Source organism: Oncorhynchus nerka, linkage group LG15 (assembly GCF_034236695.1).
Source record: "Oncorhynchus nerka isolate Pitt River linkage group LG15, Oner_Uvic_2.0, whole genome shotgun sequence".
Lineage (NCBI taxonomy): Eukaryota > Metazoa > Chordata > Actinopteri > Salmoniformes > Salmonidae > Oncorhynchus > Oncorhynchus nerka.
In genome coordinates, this window is record NC_088410.1 from 34,612,986 (window position 1) to 34,638,392 (window position 25,407).

The 25,407-nt window shown below is 42.7% G+C and overlaps 2 protein-coding genes and 1 pseudogene across 2 annotated transcripts; 2 read left to right on the forward strand and 1 right to left on the reverse strand.

Moving 5' to 3' along the window:
• The window catches only part of LOC115142517 (myomesin-2-like), a 29,213-nt pseudogene extending 19,422 nt beyond the window's left edge, over positions 1 to 9,791 (forward strand).
• A 537-nt stretch (positions 9,792 to 10,328) lies between these two features.
• LOC135559900 (protein FAM83B-like) lies at positions 10,329 to 15,691 on the forward strand. The gene is given in 5 exon segments (XM_065000780.1): positions 10,329 to 10,781; positions 11,845 to 12,009; positions 13,113 to 13,203; positions 13,345 to 13,534; positions 13,536 to 15,691. Coding segments are annotated over 5 exon segments (2,988 nt in total). The 3' UTR covers positions 15,625 to 15,691.
• A 692-nt stretch (positions 15,692 to 16,383) lies between these two features.
• On the reverse strand, positions 16,384 to 18,732 carry LOC115143611 (lengsin-like). Its single transcript, XM_029684107.2, is given in 4 exon segments — positions 16,384 to 17,372; positions 17,375 to 17,597; positions 17,762 to 17,928; positions 18,071 to 18,732. Coding segments are annotated over 4 exon segments (2,010 nt in total). The 5' UTR covers positions 18,702 to 18,732.
• Between the last annotated feature and the right edge of the window lie 6,675 nt (positions 18,733 to 25,407).

A 25,407-nucleotide genomic window follows, 5' to 3' on the forward strand; every position in this document is an offset into this window, starting at 1 on the left:
GACTTTGAAAACTGATCCACAACGACCAGGATCGTGGTGTAACCCTGTGAAGGTGGAAGATCAGTCAAAAAATCCACCGACAGGTGCGACCATGGCCGTTGAGGAACGGGTAAAGGTTGTATCTTACCTATGGGCAGGTGTCTAGGAGCCTTGCACTGGGCGCACACCGAGCAGGAGGAAACATAAATCCTCACGTCCTTAGCTAAAGTGGGCCACCAGTACCGCCCATCAAGACAGCGCATCATCCAACCTAACCCAGGATGACCAGAGGAGGGTGACGTGTGAGCCCAATAGATCAATCGGTCACGGACAACAGACGGAATGTACAGACGACCAGCTGGACACTCAGGGGGAGAGGGCTCTGCACGTGACGCCCGCTCAATGTCCACGTCCAGCTCCCACACTACTGGGCGCCACCTAACACGAAGCTGGGAGTATGGGAGTGGGATCCATGGACCGCTCCTCTGTGTCATACAGCAGAGACAATGCGTCTGCCTTGACGTTATTGGGAGCCTGGTCTGTAAGAAAGAGTAAACACAAAACGAGTGAAAAACTTGGCCCACCTTGCCTGGCGAGGATTCAGTCTCTTCGCCTGTCGGATGTACTCCAGATTGCGGTGGTCAGTCCCGATGAGAAAAGGGTGTTTAGCCCCCTCAAGCCAATGCCTCCACGCCTCCACACCTTCAATGCTTTTACGACAGCTAACAGTCCCCCACATCATAGTTTCGCTCCGCCGGGCTGAGCTTCTTCGAAAAGAAAGCACAGGGAGAAGCTTCAGTGGCGCACCCGAACGCTGAGAGAGCACTGCTCCTATCCCAGCTTCAGATGCGTCCACCTCCACTATGACTGGCAAAGAGGGATCCGGATGAGCCAACACAGGCACCGAGGTAAACAGAGTCTTCAGGTGTCCAAAAGCCCTGTTCGCCTCAGCCGACCACTGCAAGCGCACCGGGCCCCCCTTTAGCAGTGAGGTAATGGGAGCAGCAACCTGACCAAAACCCCGGATAAACCTCCAGTAGTAATTGGCAAACCCTAAAAGACGCTGGACCTCCTTTACCGTGGTTGGATTCGGCCAATTACGCACGGCTGCAATGCGGCCTCTCCATTTCCACTCCTGAAGTGGAAAACCGATGCCCTAGGAAGGAGATGGATTGTTGGCAAACAAGCATTTCTCAGCCTTGACATATAGATCATGCTCCAACAGGCAACCAAGCACCCTGCGCACCAGGGACACATGCTCGGCGTGTGTAGCGGAGTATATCAGAATATCATCGATATACACCACTACACCCTGCCCGTGCAGGTCCCTGAAGATCTCATCTACAAATGATTGGAAGACTGGATGGAGCATTCGTCAACCCATACGGCATGACAAGGTACTCATAATGACCTGAGGTGGTGCTAAATGCCGTCTTCCACTCATCACCCTTCCGAATACGCACCAGATTGTACGCACTCCTGAGATCCAATTTTGTGAAGAATCGTGCCCCGTGCATTGACTCAATAACCGTATTTATCAGAGGTAGCGGGTAACTATATTTCACCGTAATTTTATTTAGCCCTTGATAATCAATGCACGGGCGTAAACCACCATCCTTTTTCACAAAAAATAAACTCGAAGAGACGGGTGAAATGGATGGCTGAATGTACCCCTGACGCAGAGATTCAGAGACATATGTCTCCATAGCCACCGTCTCCGCTTGCGACAGGGGATACACGTGACTCCTGGGATATGCAGCGTCTACCAGGAGATCTATCGCACAATCCCCCCGTCGATGGGGTGGTAATTGAGTCGCCTTCTTTTTACAGAAGGTGAGAGCCAAATCGGCATATTCGGGGGGAATGCGCACGGTGGAGACCTGGTCTGGACTTTGCACCATAGTAGCACCAACGGAAACCCCTAAACACCTACCTGAGCACTCTCGCGACCACCCCGTGAGAGCCCTCTGTGGCCAAGAAACAGTGGGGTTATGACAAGCTGACTAGGGTAGGCCTAGCACCACAGAATACATAGGAGAATCAATAAGGAAAAGACTCATCTTCTCCTCGTGACCCTCCTGCGTTATCATTCACAAAGGTGCGGTGACCTCCCTGATAAACCCTGACCCTAATGGTCGACTATCTAAGGCATGAATAGGGAAAGGCATATCCACAGAAACAATAGGGATCCCTAAACTATGAGCTACATTTTTATTAATGAAATTCCCAGCCGCGCCTGAATCTACCAGCGCCTTATACTGGGAATGCAGGGAAAAATCCGGAAAAGTGACAGAGACAAACATTAGTGCAACAAAGGGCTCTGGATGAGAATGGTGCCTACTCACCTGGGGTGATGCCAGAGTGCCCTGCCTGTCTTCTCTATTCCCAGAGGAACCAACCCGGCACCGACCAGCAGTGTGCTCTCTGCGACCATAGATGGTGCTCGAGCGGGAACCCCCTCCGGTCTCCCTGCCAATTCCATAGGTTCGGGAGAGAGGGTGCGGGAGGATGGAACAACCAGACCCGATCTAGACGTCCACGAGTAGCCAGCATGTTGACCAGCCTGATGGACATGTCCACAAGCTGGTCGAAGGTGAGGGTGGTGTCTCTACAGGCCAGCTCCCGACGGACGTCCTCGCGTAGACTACAACGGTAATGGTCAATCAGGGCCCTGTCGCTCCATCCAGCGCCGGCAGCCAAGGTGCTAAACTCCTGTGCACTCCTCGTCTCCTGCCTCAGATGGTAGAGGCGCTCACCCACCGCTTTTCCTTCGGGTGGGTGGTCGAATACTATCCGGAAATGGCGGGTGAACTCCTCAAAATGGTCCAACTGCGCATCCTCCTCTCTACACCCAGCGCTGGTCCACTCCAGGGATTCCCGGTGAGGCATGAGACAGGGGCGCAACTCTTCTCACGGTCCGATGGTACTGGGGAGACCTTGGCCAGACACAAGTTCAGTTTAAGGAGGAAACCCTGGCAGCCGGCAGTATCTCCGTTGTATCCCGTGGGTAGGGATAAATGGATCTTGTTCGGTTCAGGAGGGGAAAAAGCTTTCAAGGGAGATCCCGGTTGTGGTGGTGGAGGCCCTGGAGAAACTCCCTGTCTCTCCCAGCGGTCCATATTCTGCTCAAACAGTCATCTCCTCCGCTTGTTCCCAGACGCATTCCTCCACCTCCATGAGCGTAGTGTCCTCTCCTGCTGACTTCATATTTTTATGGTCAGAGATTCTGTCAGAGTCGTGTGTATAGGTGGCAGGGAAGTCAGGCGCAGGAGAGTCAAACGGAGTGTAAAATGGAGTCTTTTAATGAATGTCCACGCAACATGCTCCATAACACTAATAAGAAATTAATATAAACAAACATGGGTACGAGGACCCGTTGCGCACCTATACAATAAACACAACACTGACAATAAACAATCTCTGACAAAGACATGAGAGGAAACAGAGGGTTAAATACACAACAAGTAATGAATGTGATTGAAAACAGGTGTGTGGGAAGACAAGACAAAACCAATGGAAAAATGAAAAATGGATCAATGATGGCTAGAAGACCGGTGACGTCGACCGCCGAGCACCGCCCGAACAAGGAGAGGCAATGACTTCCGCAGAAGTCGTGACAGTTGTGCTCATGTAACTCAAGATAGGAGTCGGTCTACAATGAGCAATGAAATGTTTAGTGGATCTAATGATTTGTTGGCGCTGTATAGGTGACTGGTCTGGAGGCAGGAGCAGAGTATACGTTCAAAGTGAAGGCTGTCAACGCTGAGGGAGTAGGAAAGGCCTCCCAGACATCTGAGCCAGTGGTTGCCAAGGCTCTGCCAGGTAATAACACTTATATGACAGCTATATGACAACTGTATGACATTTACTGTTTGACAACTTCAGCCTGATATAGCCTGTTGGATTTGTGTGAGTGATTTGTGCTTGAAAGGTTTTGGTGTAGGAACACATGACACACACCTCCATTGGTTTTGAGCAGGGTTTTCATTAGCTTTTGGTTTGAACAGTTTTGCTGATGCATAATATGTAACATTTCCTCTCCTCCACTCAGCAATAAAGGTTATTATTTTGTCTGTTTCTATGTGTTAAGGCACCCAGGAGATCCAGTGTGGAGTGGATGAGGACACTGGTGATATTTTCCTGTCATTCGAGGCCTGTGAGATTTCTGAGACCTCCAACTTTGCTTGGTCTAAGAACTACAAAGAAATCAGTGACTGTCCAAGAGTCGCCATAGAAACTAAGGGCAAACAGTAAGTGGGTTTTTTATGTCTTTATTGACCACACAACCACACTAAATATTTTTGTCAACATAATTTGTTTCAACATTTATTTATTTTCCAGCTCTAAGCTGACTTTCGTCAACCCAGACGTAAGTGATTTGGGTGCCTTCTCTGTGCATGTGACTGACACTGAAGGAGTTTCTGCTAGCCACACCCTGACAGAGGATGGTAGGTTTGGATACGCCCCTAGACTCAGATTTAAAAAATATAGATATGTTTCTTGTCAAAGTTTATACCGATATTCTTCGTTCTTGAATTTATCTTGCAGCCCTGAACACCATGCTGGAACTCAGCTACAACATCAGACATCCAAGTGAGTGTTATGCTTCAATATGCATCTTTATCAGGGGTGAAGTGTCACATATGAATCTTCTTACAATTCCACAACAAGTATCCCTTGAGAATTTATCATTTCTTTGTTGGTTTCTTCGTCCAGTTGTCCCACTGAAGCACCAACTGAACTATGAGGTTCTAGAGAAGGGCCACGTGCGTTTCTGGCTGCAGTGCCTCAAGATGTCACCCGCCGTCACCTATAGGTTCATTGTCAATGACAAGGAGGTCACCAGCAGTGATGTAGGTGCCAAACCGACAACCTCAAACATTGCTTTTTAATCAAGGAAAAGAAACCTGTACTGTATGGCACAGTTAACAAAGCAACAGATAAAAAAATAAAATACATGTAAACATGATGCCTTTATCTGTACTCTGAATTTCACTGATGAATTGAATTCAATAATATTTTATTCATCCCACAAGGGGCAATTATGCAGTGTGAATATAAATAACATGAGTCATAATCACATGAAACATATAAACAGTGAAACATAAAGGTAATAGTTATTAAGAAACATGCCTGATGTAATGATGGTATGTGTTTTGTATGTGCCACAGAGCCACAAGATCAGCCATGACGTGAACACCGGGGTGATCCAGATGACTGTGGATCACTTCTCCAAGGCCAGCGAGGCCACCTACACCGTCCAGATCCACGACGGCAGAGCCAAGAACCAGAGCTCTCTGGTCCTGGTGGGAGATGGTGAGAGGGGATGTAATATACAGTACGTCAGACCTGGGTTCAAATATTATTTGAAATGATTTCAAATACTTTATCTGGGCTTGATTCAGTTTCCTGGTGCAATAGAACCAATAGATTAGTCAATAAAAACACAAACTCAGCCCATCTGGCAATTCAGGTATACTAAAGCAAACACTAAAATGATTTGATAGATTTCAAATAGTGTTTGAATCAAAGTCTGATATACACATATGATAATAGTAAGCATTTTCTTCTTTGCTATAAGGCTATGGTGCTAGAGTGTAAGAGGTTGGGTATTAGGTTAAGTACTGACATTGTTGTGTTCTATTCTCAGTGTTCAAGGCTGCCTTGAAGGAGGCTGAGTTCCAGAGGTCAGAGCACATCAGGAAACAAGGTATTCTATTCTAGTACACAGATGATTGATGGCACATTTGATCAATAGTATGAAAGTTTGTGTAATTTTTCAACAAGAAAGTGAAGACTTTGTTGTCTTGATATCATACATTAGTAATCAGCTGGTCTGTTAGTTTGATTTTCAACATTTCAGATTGCGCTGTAGATTAGGTTTGTACTGGTCCCATGTGGTTCAGTTGGTAGAGCATGGTGCTTGCAATGCCAGGGTTGTTGGTTCGATTCCCATAGGGGACCAGTATGAAAAATGTATGTACTCAATACTGTAAGTCCCTCTGGAAAAGAGCATCTGCTAAATTATGTAAATGTAAAAATGTACAGTATATTGTGATAATAGTTGAAAAAAATGTAATATTTCTTATCATGTTTAGGTCCCCACTTTGCTGAGTACCTTTCCTACCATGTGGATGACGATTGTACTGTTCTGCTCGTCTGCAAGGTAACAAACACGTTTTCTAGGACTTGTTATTGTGGTTACAGATATCTATTTACTTCAGGTTGAAACTGTGTACAAATTTGTAATCATTGGGGCTTTGCTGTTTACCCATTAAATTGTTGGGAGCATATATAGTTTGTGGGACTTAATTTTTCTACAGTTTTCTCTCTGTTAGTCAGACATGTTTTGGGTGTGCTTCAGCTCATGCTTTTTACTAAGTTTTGCAGTGATTTAAAAGTTGCAGGACAGATTGTATTCTGTTTGTGTTCGTGTCTCAGGTTGCCAATGTGAAGAAAGAGACTGTGTTCCACTGGTTCAAGGATGAGGAGGAGATTGTTCTGGAGACCCCTCCTAACGTGATGTCTGGATCCGTTGCTCTCCCCATCTCCTTGGTAACTACTGCTGTGAACCTTGAAAGCAATGACTGCACAGGGAATATAACTGCTCAAGGGAACTCTTTTTCTTTTTGCAGACATTTTCTTATATAAATATTGACCCTATTTTTCAATTTCCCACAGTATCGTGTTTTGTTCCAAGATCACAATACTATCTAAAATATTGCAAGATTTTTCTGAATTGATAATATAATCTCAGTAAATAGTACCTTTTTTCTTCAGTTCTCCAGAAAAGACCAGGGCCATTACAAAGCTAAACTCAGTGATGACAGAGGGAAAGACACTTCTGTCTTTGACATTTCTGGCCAAGGTAAACTCCTGCTCCAGGATCTCCTTTATCTATAATCTGATTATGTATACAATATCATTTCCTTTATCAGGACATATTGCAAATGAATGCCTCTTTCTACAAATACTCTGTTTTTGATTTGCAGTGTTTGACGATATTATCAACGCCATTGCCCACATTGCTGGTATGTACTTTGTATCAAAACACCTGCTAGGAAAAATATTGATGTTCTCCTTTGCATTGTTGTGGTTGTGAAGGTACTTAGTATTGTTGTGAAGGCACTTAGTGTTGGTGTGCTTGTGAAGGTACTTAGTGTTGGTGTGCTTGTGAAGGCACTTAGTGTTGATGTGCTTGTGAAGGTACTTAGTGTTGGTGTGCTTGTGAAGGCACTTAGTGTTGGTGTGCTCGTGAAGATTCCTAGTGTAGGAGTGCTTGTGAAGGCACTTAGTGTTGGTGTGCTTGTGAAGATTCTTAGTGTTGGTGTGCTTGTGAAGGTACTTAGTGTTGGTGTGCTTGTGGAGGCACTTAGTGGTGGTGTGCTTGTGAAGATTCTTAGTGTTGGTGTGGTTGTGACGTCTCTGCCTCTCCTTTTTCTCTCAGGGTCCTCTGCCTCTGAGCTGGTGCTTCAGTGTACCCCAGAAGGCATCAGGCTCCAGTGCTACATGAAGTACTACACAGAGGAGATCAGGACTGCCTGGTTGCATAAGTACGCACATCTCATCATCTACATCACACTCAGCAAGGCCGGTTACACAGTATGCAGCCATTTTGGAGATGAGATTTGAAGGCATACTTTAACATATGTCAATCAATGGATGTTTCTAGATACTAGTTTTATTTATTTCAGTTTAGACTGTAGGGTAGATTTGTATGTTGGTCTTACCTCAACTTAAAGTATCCATCCTTTAAATATAACTGTGGAAAGACATTAACGCAGAAGTTTCATTTAGACGAATAAACCTGACCATATCCTTTTAGGGATAGCAAGATCTCGTCGTCTGAGAAGATGAGGATCGCCGGCACAGCTGAGATGGCCTGGATGCAGATCAGGGAGCCTTCAGAGAAGGAGAAGGGACACTACTCCATCCAGATTATGGATGCCACCAAGTCCCACACTCGCACATTCGACCTCTCCGGACAAGGTTAGCATTGTGAGAGAAAAAAATCCCAGCAGGCAAAACAATGTCACAATGTTGAAATTATGTAATTACAACCAGAAGCTTTGACCACTAGGATTGTTTAAAATTGCACTTAGCTTGTCTTTGTAGATTATGTCTTATCATGTCAATTTGTCTTTTTGTAGCATATACCGATGCCTATGAGGAGTACCTGAGACTCAAGTAAGATACTTATTGCTGTGCTTTTCTTCTTCTGGTTTCTAGTTCAAAGTTGTCATTTTTTTGCAAAATGCAACACATTTAACAATCAACGTATTAAAAGTTCCACAGGGTTTATAAACCAAGAATTTGTCCTCATCGTATACACACAGCCAAATGTTTTGGTAATACACCAAGTCCTTGATTTATAACAATGTCATTATTTTGTTATCTTTCAGGGCTGCAGCCTTCGCTGAGAAGAGTGAGTAGACTATATTTACACAATACATATTATCCTAGTGATTACATGACAACAAGTACTAATTGACTGTTCTAATCCTCAGACCGTGGTAGAGTGGTTGGTGGTCTGCCAGATGTGGTCACCATTATGGAGCAGAAGGTGGGATATACTATGCAGTCTGAACAAACTTTATATCATGACGACATATACTTGTATAAGATTGTGACTGTATTGAAAATATATGGTCTCTCGTTGAGAATTGCGTGCATATTCAAGAGATCGTTCTCTCTGACCTCTGTCTCTCTGACGTCTGACCTCTCCACTTCCCTCTGTCCACCTTCAGACCCTGAGCCTGACCTGCACAGTCTGGGGTGACCCCAGTCCAGAGGTCACCTGGTTCAAGAATGAAAATGAGGTAGTCTCCACTGAGCACGCCAAGATAACGCTTGAGGCCAATAAGTTCGCCAGCCTCACCATCACCGCCGTCACGTCCGAGGATTCCGGCAAGTACAGCATCAACGTACGGAACAAATATGGCGGGGAGTTCGTGGAGATCACCGTGAGCGTCTACAAGCAAGGCGAGAGCCCCCCCGAGGCCAAAATAGGAGGGAGAGGAGCAACACCTGCACCCCTGGCCTCCAAGACCCCTGCCCAAACCCCTACCCCTGCCCAAACCCACATCCCCCAGACCCCCACCCCGTCCCTTAAGTCCCCCACCCCATCCCCAAAGTCCCCCACCCCAACCGCCAAATCCCCAACCCCACCCCTAAGTCCCCAACCCCCACCCCTAAGTCCCCAACCCCCACTAGGCGTGTTAAGTCGCCCAGCCCTGCCAGATCTCTCAAGTCACCAACCCCCCCTAGAAAGTAACCAGGGATGTTGATGCCTGAGAAGGTTTGAGGCGTTTCCTGCTACTGTTTTATAGCATGAGTTGAGTGAAACCAGAAGCTGTTACATGAAGGTGTCCATTTTAGATGTCATATAGCTTGGTCACAGCTTTAACAGGCAAGAAATGTTGAAAAAATGAACAGAGTAGATCTTAATCATAAGTGTTAATCATAAAAAAGCTGCACCTTCCACTATACTGTACTATATAATGGAATGTCTGAAGACCTGGGATCAGCCTGCCTAAAGTGCCAGGTGGGCGGAATTTTCCATTTCAACAGGCAAGCTCAATCAAGCACAGCTAAAGTATTTGAAGTGAATTCAAATAGTATTTGAGCCCAGGTCTGAATGTCTGTGTCCATTTCTCTATGGATAGTGAATAGATGTCAGAGAGTGCAGACGGAAGATACACAGCCAGTGCCGTCCGCACTGCAGTCACTATGCCAGAGAAGTTATGTTTGTCTGCACCATGTTGCATTTCCCCCTTTGTTTTGTGTTAGAAATAAACCTCATTTATCACCTCTGTTGTCTACTCCTGTCATTCTTTCTTTTTATTTCCCTTACTTGTCTCCTCATCTCCTAATTGTCTTTCTTTTAAGGAGGGACCTTTTTAGTCATTTACCAATAACTTTAGACGATACGGACTTCTGTATGGTACAATATCCTTTTGGTATTCTCCTCAAAGATGTATTAAGGACATGTTAAATATTATACATTAATACAAATGTACACTCCACAAAAGAGGTCATATTTTGGGTAACAACTCTACTACCTATAAAGAATACTACTGTGTTTCCTTTCACCCAAACAAGATACTACTAGCCTGACTTCTTCCAATCCTCTGAAGGGAGAGGGATGGACTGTCATGTGATGTGTTTTTTGTTAAAGCTGTGAATGGGGTGAAGATTGCAGCAGGTTTGATCTATTAGCACTGTCTGTACTTGAATTTCCACACAGTTTCCAATCAGTTCTGTCAAAACACATAATATATTGTATATTGTTTTTAAGGTAATATCCCCATTCTACATAAATCAGAGATCCTCTCGGGGAAATCGAACAAATGGAATCCAAGCTCTCCTGTCTGTTATCATTCAAAGAAGACGTGATTCCAGTGGAATACATCCAGCCACACTACAAGGAGTCCTACCGGCTTGCCATCTACGGTCTGGTCAGTGGGGGTACAGATGCCTACCAGGAGTACCTCAAAACCGAACAACTCAGTAACTTTCTCTCTGAAGAGGAGGTCATCTTCATTTTGGACAATGCAGAGTTGCCAGTCCCGGAGGATGAGGATTATGAAGCAAGGAAACGTGAAAGTGAAGAAGATGTCAGAGCTCCCTCGACTTACTTCCCCACCGAGTCAGATGAGGAGGTTCCTGACCTTGACCTCGGCTGGCCAGAGGTCACCAATGAGAACGTGGAGACAAACATCAGCCTGCTTTTCCACCCTCCCAGACACAACACACCGACCATCAAAGAGACGATACGTAAACATATACAAGACGCAAGACAGGTAAGGAGGCACAATAATATAATTTCCCATCAATCATTTGCAGTGTCTGGTATTTACTGTTATGGTTTGTACAAATTCACATTCCGAATTTGAATTCCATTTCTCACAGAGTAGCATTTCCCACAGGTGCACATGTTGAGTAAAAATGTATGTTCAGTTAAATGTCTGTGGCATATCAACCACCTAAGCCTGTCTCAACTCGAGCCAGTTTCAACGTAGGCCTACTGAAATGTTAGCATCACACGTCATGACTGCTTGCCAAGCTTATTGTTTCCACTTATCATTCTTACAATTGGATATGTAATTCCAGAAGGTTATAAAAGGGCGTGTGCAGATAACAAAAGTAATTGCTACTTCTCAAAACGCACATACTGTGCTGTACAGACAGTGCGCTTTTGAATACCACAATTACTTACTCAATATTGAGGAAGCTACTCTGAAAATATAGTTTACCAAGCTACCAATTACTTCACACTGGAAGAAGTTAAGCTACACTGAAGCACTACACTGAAGCACTTAAGAAAAATATAGTTTACTTACCTAAAGTTACTTTGAAAAAGTAGTTCACTACCTTCACTACGATCACATATACATCTGAAATGTTGTTGACCCCAAATTGCAAGAACAGATTACTCTGGAGTCAGATGTGTAATTAAGCCTGTTAAACACAAAAAGTGAGAATAAGGCACATGAAATTAGGCAGTGCTGATGCAGAAAAATAAATTAAATTCTTGCCTACTTCACCCATGTTTTATTTTAGAAAAACAAAGTAGTGTGTAATTCCAGTAGGTAACTACACCACTACATTGCAAAACAAGTAATTAACTACTGAAAATATTTGAATTTAGTTCAACTACCACCAAGCTACTAAAAAAATGTGATTAAATTACTAGTTGAACTACATGTAGTTCACTACTCCCCAACACAGCAATTACTACACAGAAAAAGACATGAGGCACCTTTTCAGATTTGGTGACCAAGTTCTGAGACTTCTACTTTCAATAAACCTCTGCTGTTCATAAAACTGATCATTAAGCGTGTTCTTAATCCCTTTCCATTCTAGGTTATTGCTATAACGATGGATGTCTTCACTGACGTTGATATTTTGAAGGAGATTGTCAATGCGACTACTAGGGGAGTGATGGTCTACATACTTCCTGATGACTTCCAATTCAAAAGCTTTCTGAATATGGCTAAGAGCGCAGGTGTCAAAATCCAACATCTAAAGGTAAAGGAATTAAATTTGAAATACTTTGCAAAATGCCTAGTGGTTAGAGAGTTCGGCCAGTAATGGAATGGTTGCTAGATCGAATCCCCGAGCTGACAAGGTAAAAATCCGTCGCTCTGCCCCTGAACAAGGTAGTTAACCCACTGTTCCTAGGCCGTCTTTCTAAACGAGAATTTGTTCTTTAACTGACTTAAAAATGAATACAAAATAACAAAAACTTCTGCTTTGTCCAATGAAATACCACAATTTTCTACACATAATGTGTGTATAAAAAAATAGGAAGACCTTCCTAATATTGAGTTGCACACCCTTTTGCCCTCAGAACAGCCTTAGTCAGGGCATGGCCTCTACAAGGTGTCGAAAGCGTACCACAGGGATGCTGGCCCATGGTGACTCCAGTGCTTCCCACAGTTAAAGTCAAGTTGGCTGGATGTCCTTTGGGTGGTGGACCATTCTTGATACGCATGGGAAGCGGTTGCGCTTAAAACAATCCAGCAGCGTTGCAGTTCTTGACACACTTAAACCGGTGCGCCTGGCAACTACTACCATACCCTTTTCAAAGGCACTTAAATCATTTGTCTGGCCTGTTCATCCTCTGAATGGCACACATACACAATCAATGTCTCAATTGTCCCAAAGCTTAAAAATCCTTCTTTAACCTGTCTCCTCCCCTTCATCTACACTGATTGAAGTGGATTTAACAAGCGGCATCAATAAGAGATCATAGCTTTAACTTGGATTCCCCTTGTCAGTCTATGTCATGGAAAGGACAGGTGTTCCTAATGTTTTGTACACTCAGTGTATATTCACAAATGAACTGTAAGAGCTTAAAGTCCTTATTAAATTGTATTTATTTTATTTATTTAACCTTTATTTTATCAGCGTGTCCAAACCAATTTTCTGGTTGGCCTCTTGTCAATGGTTTTGGGGATGGTTGTCAAGTTTGATAAGGTTAGAGTTGTAGTAGTAGTAGTGTGTGTGTGTGTGTGTGTGTGTGTGTGTGTGTGTGTGTGTGTGTGTGTGTGTGTGTGTGTGTGTGTGTGTGTGTGTGTGTTAAAAATAAATGGTGAGAGATTTTATCTCAGTTCTTCTGTCTTGTTCAGAACTTGCGAGTTCGGACAGTGAAAGGACAGCAGTACATGTGTCGATCTGGAAAACAGTTTTGTACGGTACATACAGGTATGTCTAAGGTATGTCTAACCAACATGTCCCCTCTATTGCATTTAAAACTTAAATATGTTCCCAAACTCTTTCTTATATTTGTTAAATACAGTATATTAAATAGAATATTATACATTATATAGCATACTAAAATTTTCTAAAGTATTCATGGAGTTTTATATATAAGTAACCGGATGACTGCATTTATTTATTATAACATCTTTCTTTTGGTCTCCCTTTTCTCCAGCTTCATGTGGTCCTTTGAGAAGATCAACCTCAGCATGGTCCTGGTGGTCACAGTGCTGCTGGTGGGCTCTTACGACGAGGAGTTCAGACGTCTGTTTGCCCGATCCATTCTGCCCGGCAACAGCCACGTACAACCCTTATTCCGGTCTTCTCTTTGAGAGCAGACTCTCTCTTGACCAGATTCACATGAGATCCAGTGGGAGACAGCTTAACTTGATGAGTTCTACTGGTCAACAGAAGGACGATCGATACAACAATGGACATATGGTCACAAGAAGACTGAGCTTTCAGGATAGACTGAATCAATCTCACTGCACCGATATGGGGAAACTTGTGAGGGGACACAGCTACGCCGGAGAGCTGCCACAGAGAGGGAATTCCACAACTCCCTTGATGAATGTAAGAGATGACGCTGGCGGCGCTCACGGTGCCCCTGAGAGAGGCAGACGCATCGAGGACACACTGTTACCAGGCAGGATTAATCATTACATGCAGAAGAAGAAGTATGGCATTGACCAAAAGCCTCTACTCCCTTTCAGCAGTGAGAACTCTCTTAGCTGGTGGAAGATCGACTCGTACCTCAATAACAGTGATGCGACCCTAGGGGAGCCAGTTGAGAATCTGCATCAGCCTGACAGTACGCAGAACCCAACCACATCATCCCGTATGAGAACATCAGTCCTCTTCAACAGCCGTCTGGCAGAGCAGTCTGAAACTCCTAACTATATGTCTGAGCACTCTGTGACATCTCAACCAGGCAATCTATGGCTGCAATCTCCACAGGGCAGTCAAGGAGTGACATCTCCACAGGGCAGTCTAGGTGGCCTAAGCAACTTCCAACCCCAACTGACCGCTGCTAGATTGCGGGAGAGTCAGACGAGATTGGAAGAGATCCGACGGAAAAGGCTCAGTTTACATGAGTATGAGAAACCTGTCAGCAACTTAAGGCCAGGGCAGAGCCAGGATTCTCTCAGGCTGTCTATTTTCTCTACTCTCGAAAGAGCTAAAGGAAGGTCGTCAGAGAGAGGCCTGGATAAAAGGCACAGTGCGGCAGAGCTTGCAGGCAGCTCCGAACACAGTTCTAATCAGGGACCATCCAGCCACAGAGAGGAACTCACCTCAGGAGGTCAACAGGAAGAGGGAAACAGAGTTGAAGAACAAAAATGTAAACTAACCAACTTCAGTGATGCACAAAGGTCTGTCTCACAATACGATATCACGACCAAGACAGAGAGGAATCCTCTTGATGACTGGCAAGAGCCTCTCTCCAGGACGATGTCGGCAGCCCAACTGGGAATACAACTAAAGGAACCTTTTCTCAAGCCCTCCAACTTCAGACCAGTTGGACTTAATGTGGAGAGCTCTAAAGCACTAACATCTTTGAATGGAATACCAGAGGAGAAGGAGGGCCCCACCAGGAAGAGTCATGAATCCACTGACCAGCTGGCCAACAGCTCCGACTTGGTGCTCTCCGCAGACAAAGAGGAAACACGCCAAAGTGTGAATCCATTGAAACTCAGAACTTCTGTGACATCAATAAAGAATATAGAGCATGCCGATGTTTCAGTGGAGAAAACGCCACACAAGGTAGAAGGAGCAGAACTCCAAAGACAGAATTCATTCAGATCCACACTTCAAAGGATAGGTTCAGTGAGATCAAAGCATTTAGTGCAGGCTGACATTTCAGCAGAGCAGAGAACCATCTCAGATCCTCCTGGAAAACCGTCAGCTGTGGGACTTACTACATCACCCAAGGGTCATTCTCCAAGCCCTTCCAGGTCATCACACAATGCAGCTGGCACTGAAACCGAAAAGGAACAACAGCATAATTCTCCCAGCCCAGCAGGTAAATCATCATCTCCTGGGTTAACTACTAGCTGGGTTAGAAAGAGCTTTAGAAAGAAATGTGAACCAGAGAAGAACTCTGGAGAGCAAACAAACACCGTGGAGAGTCAAGCATCAATTAATTCAGACACCAGGCGGAAACGAGCATATAGCCGGTTTGAGAGTTTTGTTACATTTGACAACAAGCCTTCAGATAAACCGACAACTACTGCAAACAGATATGACTCAGACAAACACAGGAGTTTGTTTGTGAGACATCCCTATATTAGTTCCATACACAGCTATCAAACTGAAACTACGCCCAATGAAAATAAGCTTAGCCGATTCATACAACGGGTGGGGAATCTCATCAGCAAGAAGTGAATGTGTAAATGTTGTCTATGATCAAGGCAATAACAGCACTGTTCTATGACATGGTTTGTATTGTAAATTAGACTGTTAAGTCTTTAGGGAATTTGCATGTATTTTTTGCACTGGTTATGGGATACATTTGATTGGAAAAGAAATGTATATATTGGAATGTTCTAATATGGCAAGTGTGCAGATTCTGATAAAGCCATTTCTTCCCCCCTTAGTTGTGAAATGGTCATTTAGATTGTCCCTTAGTTGTCAATCGAATACCCCAAACGTGAGTATATTACTGTCCTTTGTTTTGAGTTCCTTGTAGACATTTTGTTTTATAAAGTGCGTACATGCATAGGACAATAATTGCTTCAATATAAGGTACCCTGTGTTCTGTGTTCAGCTATACATGTAAAATAAGTTTCAATGTCAGTATTCAGTGTAAAGTGGCCAGTTTCCTTTCAAACATTTTCCCATAGCACTGTAGTAGGTTGAGAATGTTATTTATGTTTGTGTACCATGCTGACAGCTATCTACTGTAAGGCATCATAATTCAAGACCCAAACCCCAGATGTTTCCTACTCTCTTTTACATGTGATAATTAATTTTCAATTAATTTGGGCCCTGCACACATTTGTTGATATTTCAATCATGTTTTTATTGTTTTCTGTCAAATATGGAATAAAAAAAAAATATATATATATATTGAAAGAAAGCATTGTGTGAATTCAATCAATCCATTTGTTTAACAGGAATCTGACTGTACAATATTGAGTACTTCTATATGAAATATTCCAGACATTTGTTTCTCTCTGCATCCAATTCTTCAGTCTCAATCTCAAATTGCTTCAGAGCAATAAAATACTGCACAAATGGTTCTCCCAGCGCTCCGCGAATCACATGGTCTTCGCTCAAAGCCACCAGAGAGTCCTCCAGCTTCACGGGGATGGCAAACTGCTGTTTCCCCAGCTGGGTGTGGGTGGAGGCCCTGGTCAGACCCGTCTCAGCCGCCAGGTTGCGTTTGATACCGTCCAGTCCTGCCGCCACGGTGGCCGCCAGCACCACGTATGGGTTAGCCATGGCCGAGCCCAGCTTGTTGTCGATATGCATCTCCCGCCCGCCGTGGCATTTTACATTGAAGGCGCTGCTGTTGTCGTTGTAGCCATAGGTGGCGTAAAGCACGTTGTGCTTGGGGTCTTTAACCTTCTTGGCGATGTGGCTGCGGCAGCCCAGCCCAGGGGAGAGCAGGCAGCTCAGGGCGGCCGAGTGGGTCAAGAGCCCCGCAAGCCACTTCCTGCCAATCTCCGACAGCTCCCCTGCGCCGTGGTCCCCGGTGTGGAAGAGACTACGGTGGCCGTTGGCGTCCCAGAGAGAGTGGGAAAGCACCCCGGCGTTGTACATGCTGTCGTCGGTGAAGAAGCTGGCGTTGTAGCTGTATTTCCTTGCCATCTCTTTGATGCCGGTATGAAACGTGAAGGCGGTGTCGGCGGCCGCGATGCCAAACTCCGGCCTCAAGTTGATCTCCATCTGACCGGGCACCATGGCTGAGGCCAAACTGTCCACATCGGCCCCCATGCAGTACATCCCATTCACCAGCTGCTGGAAGAAGGGCAGGTCGTGGTTGCTGGCCAGGGTGGTGGCAGGGAACAGCATGGTCTTGGGGGCCACCCTGTCGGACGCACCCAGGACACAGCACTCGTAGGTGAAGGAGGAGTACAGGGAGAAACCCATGCTCTGGAGCTGCCCCATCAGCTGCTTGGCAATGAGGCAGGTGCGGTACGCAGGGGGCTGCCGGTTATCATGCAGGGGTCACAGATGACCCGGGCCGTCTGCTCTGCCCAGGGCAGCACCCTGAAGGTCGACAGGTCTGGGATAAGCAGCACGTCGCTGCTGAAGTTGGCAGGGTTGTTGGCGTGGTCCACCTCACAGCTCTTAGGGCTCAGGGTCAGCTCTAGGTAGCTTCTTGGCATCGACACCCCGTATACTGCTTTCTCCTGTAAAGATTTTTTTTAAAGGTTTACATCGTGGGACTTTTCCTAGGCAAGCATAACCATTGAGAAACCATTTCAACAAATAGCATTATAACATTGTGGGTTGCCTCAATACACTATAGCTAGTACGTTTCAGGGTGTTTGTGTACTGTGTGTGAGATGATTACATGAAAGAAGCGGACTGGCACTGTCTTAGACCTGGATACCCCATGGAGATCCGTGGCCTCGAAGCGGACAAAGTTGATATTCTCCCGGGCAATCTGCTGCTTGATGTGCTCCATGGCTGAGACTAAGCTCTGAGTCCCAGACTTATCCATGTTGTCTTTACTGTTGTCTATCAGAAAAAGAGCCAAAAGCAACTATCATGTCTGTAAAAAAAAGATAGTCGCTTGTGATGGAACTACTTTATTAGCTACAAGTTTATACAAAATAAGAATATAAGATTTTTGATAAATCTAATCCAAAACCAGACTAACCTCCACAGTTGGCACTGCTGCTCTCAAACGTGGACGACCGTACTCCGGATTGCCTGTTTGCTCCAGTCACATCTGACCTGTATGAGGTTGATGAGTCCATACCGGAGCCAAGCTGGAGGGAGCTGCTGTCCCTGGAACTGGTGGACACCCCCCCGGAAGCATCAGAGTGGGGCTTGAAAGTGGTGAAGGAGGACTGGGACTCCGGCCGTCCATCTCCCCTGTTGGTGCCATGCAGGTAGGTGTAAGGGGCTGGGCTCCCAGGACGCCCACCATCCTCCTTCCCCCGAGCACCAAGCATGGAACTATCCTTCAGGATACTCTTCAACTCATCCATGGTCTGTCTGGAGACCCCCACCTCGCCCTTTGGGCTGTAGGTGCAACCCTCTCTGGACCACTCCACCCTGGAGGGGGGGCCCTCATCCTGCCTGTGTCGATCCCTCTCTGGAGACACAGAGGGTCTGTGGGAGTGGGGAGAGGGGCTGAAAGAGATGATGGTGGGGTTGCTTTCTGAGGGTCTGGGGCTGCTCACGTAGTCGGAGTGGTGGACTATGGACGGCTCCCCTCTGTCCCAGTCCACTGGAGCCACGTGTTTCACACTCACCTTCACCTCCTTCTTCTTGCCCAGGCTCATTCCACTGCCATCTACCTGGTCTCTGAGCCTACTTGAGCCCTCCTGGAAACACCACCCAACCACAAAATATATACAGTATTTGTAAGTACTTTTCATATATTTATTATATAGTTATTAATAAACATATATTTATTAATATATATATCTATATATATACATTTTAATATAACAAATAGATTACAGTTAAATGAACAATGCATTTGTTACACCATATTAAAACAAAAGGAATGGAAAAGGATTTCTTTTCTTTTTCAGATTATGGAATAGTGATGTTTTTTAAAAGTTTCTTCAATTCAGTTACCATTCATGGGTAAAAAGAAACAACAACAACGTTGTGTCCAATTCCAAAACCCCATACTGGGATTTACAGATCTGAAAAATATAAAAGAGCTAGCGATGTTACCTCGAGAACGAGATCCTCTGAGTCATGCGTTCCTTTTATACTCATTTGTGAGTTTTGACCTGAGATTTGAGTGCCTTCATTGGAAACCAGAGCTATGCTCGCACATTTATTTTATGGACAATTGGCACAATGGTGATGGATTGGAAAATTCTCTCACCGCACCCACCGCACCTATGTTTGCTTCAGATTTTGTCCAGTCTGGACATCTGGAAAATGTGTATTGTCAACTTTCATTCAGAACTGAAAATACGTATTTTTTCAACGTCCGCAAAAGATGCCTTTCAATGTCCTGGAAAATATGTATTTTAAATGTACAGAAAATATGTATTTTCACCTCTCATTAAGAACCTAAATTAAACCAAACCTTAACTTCTGGAAAATACATATTTTGCACGTCTTTTCAACATAATTTTGCATAGTTAGGACTATTCTAGTTTTTTTGGGGTGGGGGAGTCTCTTCGTAACATATTGTACGTTTTGCAAATTCATAACATATCATACGAATTGTAATTCGTAACATATCATACTAAATGGATGATAGACATCCACAAATTATTACATACCATACGAAATGTAACATTTCACACTAAAGGGAGTGTCCCGGATTCATGTTCAGAGTAATAAGAAATGCTCTGAGGCTAGGTTGTAGCTACTGTAGATAGTCCTTCGCCCCCACTTGCGGGGCACGGGTTTCTTCAGAACCCAGCAGGCGGGGCGACTGGTAAACAGTATCTTTGACAGTGCCTGTTGGGCACTGTTTAAAAAATACAAATAAATTTAAGGGGTGGATCAGCTTAATATTGCGGAAAGATTGTTGTTTCCATCAATGTAATTGTCTGCATCATTTCCAATCCCCTATATATTTTTTGGGTAAATATATATATCCATATACATACACGTATGCATACATATACACATACAGTATATACATACACATACCTACAGTGGGGAGAACAATTATTTGATACACTGCCGATATTGCAGGTTTTCCTACTTACAAAGCATGTAGAGGTCTGTAATTTTTATCATATGTACACTTCAACTGTGAGAGACGGAATCTAAAACAAAAATCCAGAAAATCACATTGTATGATTTTTAAGTAATTGATTTGCATTTTATTGCATGACATAAGTATTTGATACATCAGAAAAGCAGAACTTAATATTTGGTACATAAACCTTTGTTTTCAATTACAGAGATTATACGTTTCCTGTAGTTCTTGACCAGGTTTGCACACACTGCAGCAGGGATTTTGGCCCACTCCTCCATACAGACCTTCTCCAGATCCTTCAGGTTTCGGGGCTGTCGCTGGGCAATACAGACTTTCAGCTCCCTCCAAAGATTTTCTATTGGGTTCAGGTCTGGAGACTGGCTAGGCCAGAACCGTTTTTGGACCTACATATGGACAATGCCAAAATAAATGATCTAATGACTCTGCCTCCTCACAGCAAAATCTGCAGAGCTGGGAAGATTGTATCCCCCATATATAAAACATTCTATTGGTTGCAAGAATTTTGTATAGTAATTTAAATTGAAAACTTCTAAGTTTTGAAACCGGCGTTGTTTTGAGTATCAATTCATAAACCATGTGCCATGGAATGGGTACATCGAAAATCTCTTCCCAACTATTTTGCAATTTATATGGCACAGCTGTCAGTTTTTTGGTCCTTAAATGAAACGGGTATATGTTTTTATTTATCACACTTTTCTTAAACCATTTAGGTTCTTTAATACAGGGCCAACATACAAGTTCCTTACTTTTTTCTCCTTCTACTTGCCTCTTCCATTTTTTGTGGTAATGCTGCAATTAATTGGTTGTAATTTTGGGTAGAGCAGACATTTACATATGTTTGTGTTAGCTGCATGTGTGACATAACTCCACCAGTCCTATTTATAATATCATTCACTAAAAGTATATCTTTGTTTTTAAATTTCTTCGAAAATTACATTAAAAAAAAATCAATTAGTATATTTGAGTTTAACCACAATATTTGTTGTATTACTTGTTCTGTCTTTTCAGGTGGATTAAACTGAAATTGCAACCAACTTTCTAAGGCTTGTTTAAAAAATAATTATATTTTTGAGATTATTTCCTTTTCAAACAACCGAAAGTGAGCAGGTGTAAATCTGAATAAAGGGAAAAAGGCTATTCTTGAACATAGGATGAGACATTCCTACCAATTTACTAGAGAACCAGTCTGGTTTTAAGTATAACTTTTTTTTTTACAACTGATGCCTTTAGTGAGAGGTCTAATGCTTTAATATTTAATCATTTCTGCCTTCTGAATTCATATTCGTTATCTAAATAGGCTCTTTTAATTTTGTCTGGCTTGCCGTTCCAAATAAAATTGAATATATTTTGTTCATATAATTTAAAAAGCAGGTCACTAGCTGTAGGCAAAACCATAAGCAAATAGGTAAACTGTGATACGACTAAAGAGTTAATCAGGGTGATTTTTCCACAAATAGACAGATATTTTCCTTTCCATGGTATCTATTTGTGCTAACTTTCTATAATAAAAATGTATTAGAGTGAGATCATTTCTTTCTTTTGGGATTTGTATACCGAGTATGTCCACATCTCCGTCAGACCATTTAATTGGTAAACTACACGGTAATGTAAAATGTGTATTTTTTAGTGATCCAGTACGTAATATAGTATACTTATCATAACTTGGTTTTAATACAGAGAGGATAGCAAAAGTATCTAGATCCTCTCTGAGGCCGTGGAGAGATTCTAATTGTGGTTTTAAAAGAAAACATAAATCATCAGCGTACAATGACACTTTAGTTTTTAAACCACGGATTTCTAATCCCTTAATATTATTGTTTGATCTCATTTTAACAGCTAACATTTCGAATAAATAGATATGCCGATAGTGGACAACCTTGTTTTACTCCTCTAGATAGTTTAAAACTTTCTGAGATGTAGCCATTATTTACTATTTGACACCTACATAACTTTAACCCATTTTATAATGGGTTAATATATATAAAATATATAAAATATTTTAGGCATTTATATATAAACTCCAGCCGTACTTTATCAAAAGCCTTTTCAAAATCAGCTATGAAAACCAGGCCTGGTGTCCCCGATATTTCATAGTATTCTATTGTTTCCAGTACTTGTCTTATATTATCTCCAATGTATCGTCCGTGTAAAACCCCTGTCTGATTAGGATTAATAATATACACTTTTTAAAATTCTATGCGCCAAGCATTTTGCTAATATTTTTGCATCACAACACTGAATTTCTTTTACATGGACTGGATCTTTATATATACCACTTGGGTCCTGTTTCAGTAATAATGATATCAGACCTTCTTGTTGTGTGTCTGATAATCTACTATTTATATGAGTGGTTAAAACATGCTAATAATGGTACTCTGAGTATATCATAAAAATTGTTGTATACTTCCACTGGTACTGTATGCCTTCCAGCCCTGGATTCCCCCAGCCTTAAAGGCTTTAATTGTATCAAGAAGTTCCTCCTCTGTAATTTGGCCTTCACATGAGTCTTTCTGTACAGATGTTAGTTTTACATTATTATTAGGAAAAAAATCCATACAATTAGTTTCAGTTAGTGGAGATGGAGGAGACTGAAAGGAAAACATATTCTTTAAGTACTTCCTCTTTCAAAATATAATTTGGTGAATCATGCATGATTCCATCATTTGTAACAAGTTTCAATACATTTGTTTTGGTAGCATTTCTATATTGAAGATTGAAAAATAATTTGGTGCATTTTCCCCAATATTCCATCCAGTTCACTTAATTTTTATAATATATTACACTGGCTCTTTCTTGAATAAGTTCCTCCATTTCTTTTTGTTTTTCCTCTAACTTATTCTGTGCCTCTATGGTAGTTTTTATTGCTATCTAACTGTACTGTTAGTCCTTCAATTTCCTTTGTTAATATGGACTCTGTTGATCTAAATTGCTTGTTTTATAGATGAGTACTGAATTACATGGCCTCTAAAGGCACATTTAAAAGTGTCCCATACAATAAGGGGATCTGCTGTACCTATGTTATGTCTGAAAAAGTCAGTTATAAATTCTTCTGTCCTATTTCTAAACAATGTATCATCAAGTAGGCTTTGATTAAATTTCCAATATCCTCGCCCACGTGGAAATTCTGTAAGAGTAATATATATGCCAATTATGTGATCATCCAACCACATTCTGTCCCCTATCAACACATTTTAAACGTTTAGTTCCAGAGAGAATGGCATAAGAAAGTAGTCAAGACGACTAGTTTGATTAAGCCTCCGCCATGTATATCTCACTAGGTCAGGGTATTTAAGTCTCCATATATCCACTAATTCCAATATATCAATGACATTCATGATTTCCTTAAGTGCCTGAGGGTGATAGTTTGTAGTGTGATTACCTTTCCGGTCCATAGAGGTATTTAAGACCGTATTAAAATCTCCCACAATAATAATAGAGTCTAGTGTTGCTTGTAGAGTTGATAAATTCTTATATATATTTTAAAAGAAGCTTGGATCATCATTATTTGGACAGTATAGGTTAGTAAGCCATATCTGTTCCAATAACATATTTAAAATAATCCATCTACCTTGATGACCTGTTTGGACAATTTGCACATTTGGATCAAAATTACTGTTAATTAAAACCATCATCCCTTTTGAATTTCTTTGCCCATGGGAGAAATATATTTCACCCCCAGTCCTTTTTACACAAAACGTCATCTAAAATTTTGAATGAGTTTCCTGTAAACAATAGATATTATATGATTTGAGCCAGGTAAATACTGATTGTATTTTCTTATTATCTGCTAGGCCATTACAATTGTAACTGGCTATACTTATTTCACCACTTACCATAATGAGACACAACTTTCAATTCTATTTATCAAAATATATGTTTGTAAATGTACCATTAAAAAGTAACATGATGATTGAGTGTCTATTTAGCTGTACCATGATATTTGCATTGCTACTAAGTAAACCTCCAATTTGTCCCCACTATTCCACCTGCTAAAAGCCCTCCCCTCCCCGAGTTGGGTTGTCATCCCAATGCCCGGCAGACCTCCCCCGAACCCCCGTATCCAGGTTTTCGACATTCAGGAGCGAAGATCACCTACCGGTGTCGCCCCGCATCCCGCTAGCTAACAAGGAGGACTCCAGGAGGTAGGGGTGAAAAACTTTTATGACCCTTTTGACCCACATTCAGAAGAGTCACACAAGCATGAGGACAAAAGACAGTACCGTATGAAGATAGACAGAAACTGCTTCTCCAATAGACATTTTCCCTTCTCTCATTGACTTCTCAAACCACGGCCTGGTCTGCTTCGCAAGCGTTCCCAGAAGTCTTGCGATGTTGCGCCTCTGGGTTTAGAAACTCTGTGATGAAGATGTCATGCTGTTTTGAACAGTCAAAATCAAGTTTTTCATGAAATTTGATATTTGAAGGAAACCAGATCAAAATATGATGACCAATGACTTTTGCTGCTACATTGACTTTTGACTTTTGCTGCTCCCCCCATGTCAAACACTTGTATTCATTATTAAGAAGAAATGGTGACATCACCTTAACTCTCATTTCAGTACAACAATGGTAACATGATATTCTCTTACCTAATTAAAATAAGTAATGCCTTGTAACCAACGATGGAGAAGGCGTGTTTGCCAAAGTATGGCTGTAGGGTTTCAGCAAATATTATTAAAAGTGTACCCTTATTCATCTATGGCACAGATACTTATATACTGAACAAAAATATAAACGCAACGTGCAACGATTTCAACAATTTTACTGAACTACAATTCATATGAGGAATTCAGTCAATTGAGATGAATTCGTAAGGCCTTAATCTATGGATTTCACATGACTGGGCAGGGGCGCAGCCATTGGTGGGCCTGGAAGGGCATAGGCCCACCTACTTGGGAGCCAGGCCCAGTCAATCCAATGATCATGCTGTTTAATCAGCTTCTTTATGTGCCACACCTGTCAGGTGGATGGATTATCTTGGCAAAGGAGAAATGTTCACTAACAGGGATGCAAACATGTTTGTGCAGAAAATTGGAGATAAATAAGCTTTTTGTGTGTATGGAACATTTCTGGGATCTTTTATTCCAGCTCATGAAACATGGGACCAACACTTTACATGTTGCGTTTATATTTTTGTTTAGTATATGTTTCCCCTTTCATCTGTGTCTGGTGTTAGCTAGTTATTGGCCAGCTAGGTCTTCAGTCAGCATCGAACAAAAGGGGGTGAGGGTTGTTCAAAACTCTGACGCAGCTGTCAAGTCAAGACATCCGTCAGTGCTGCTGTGAACAGC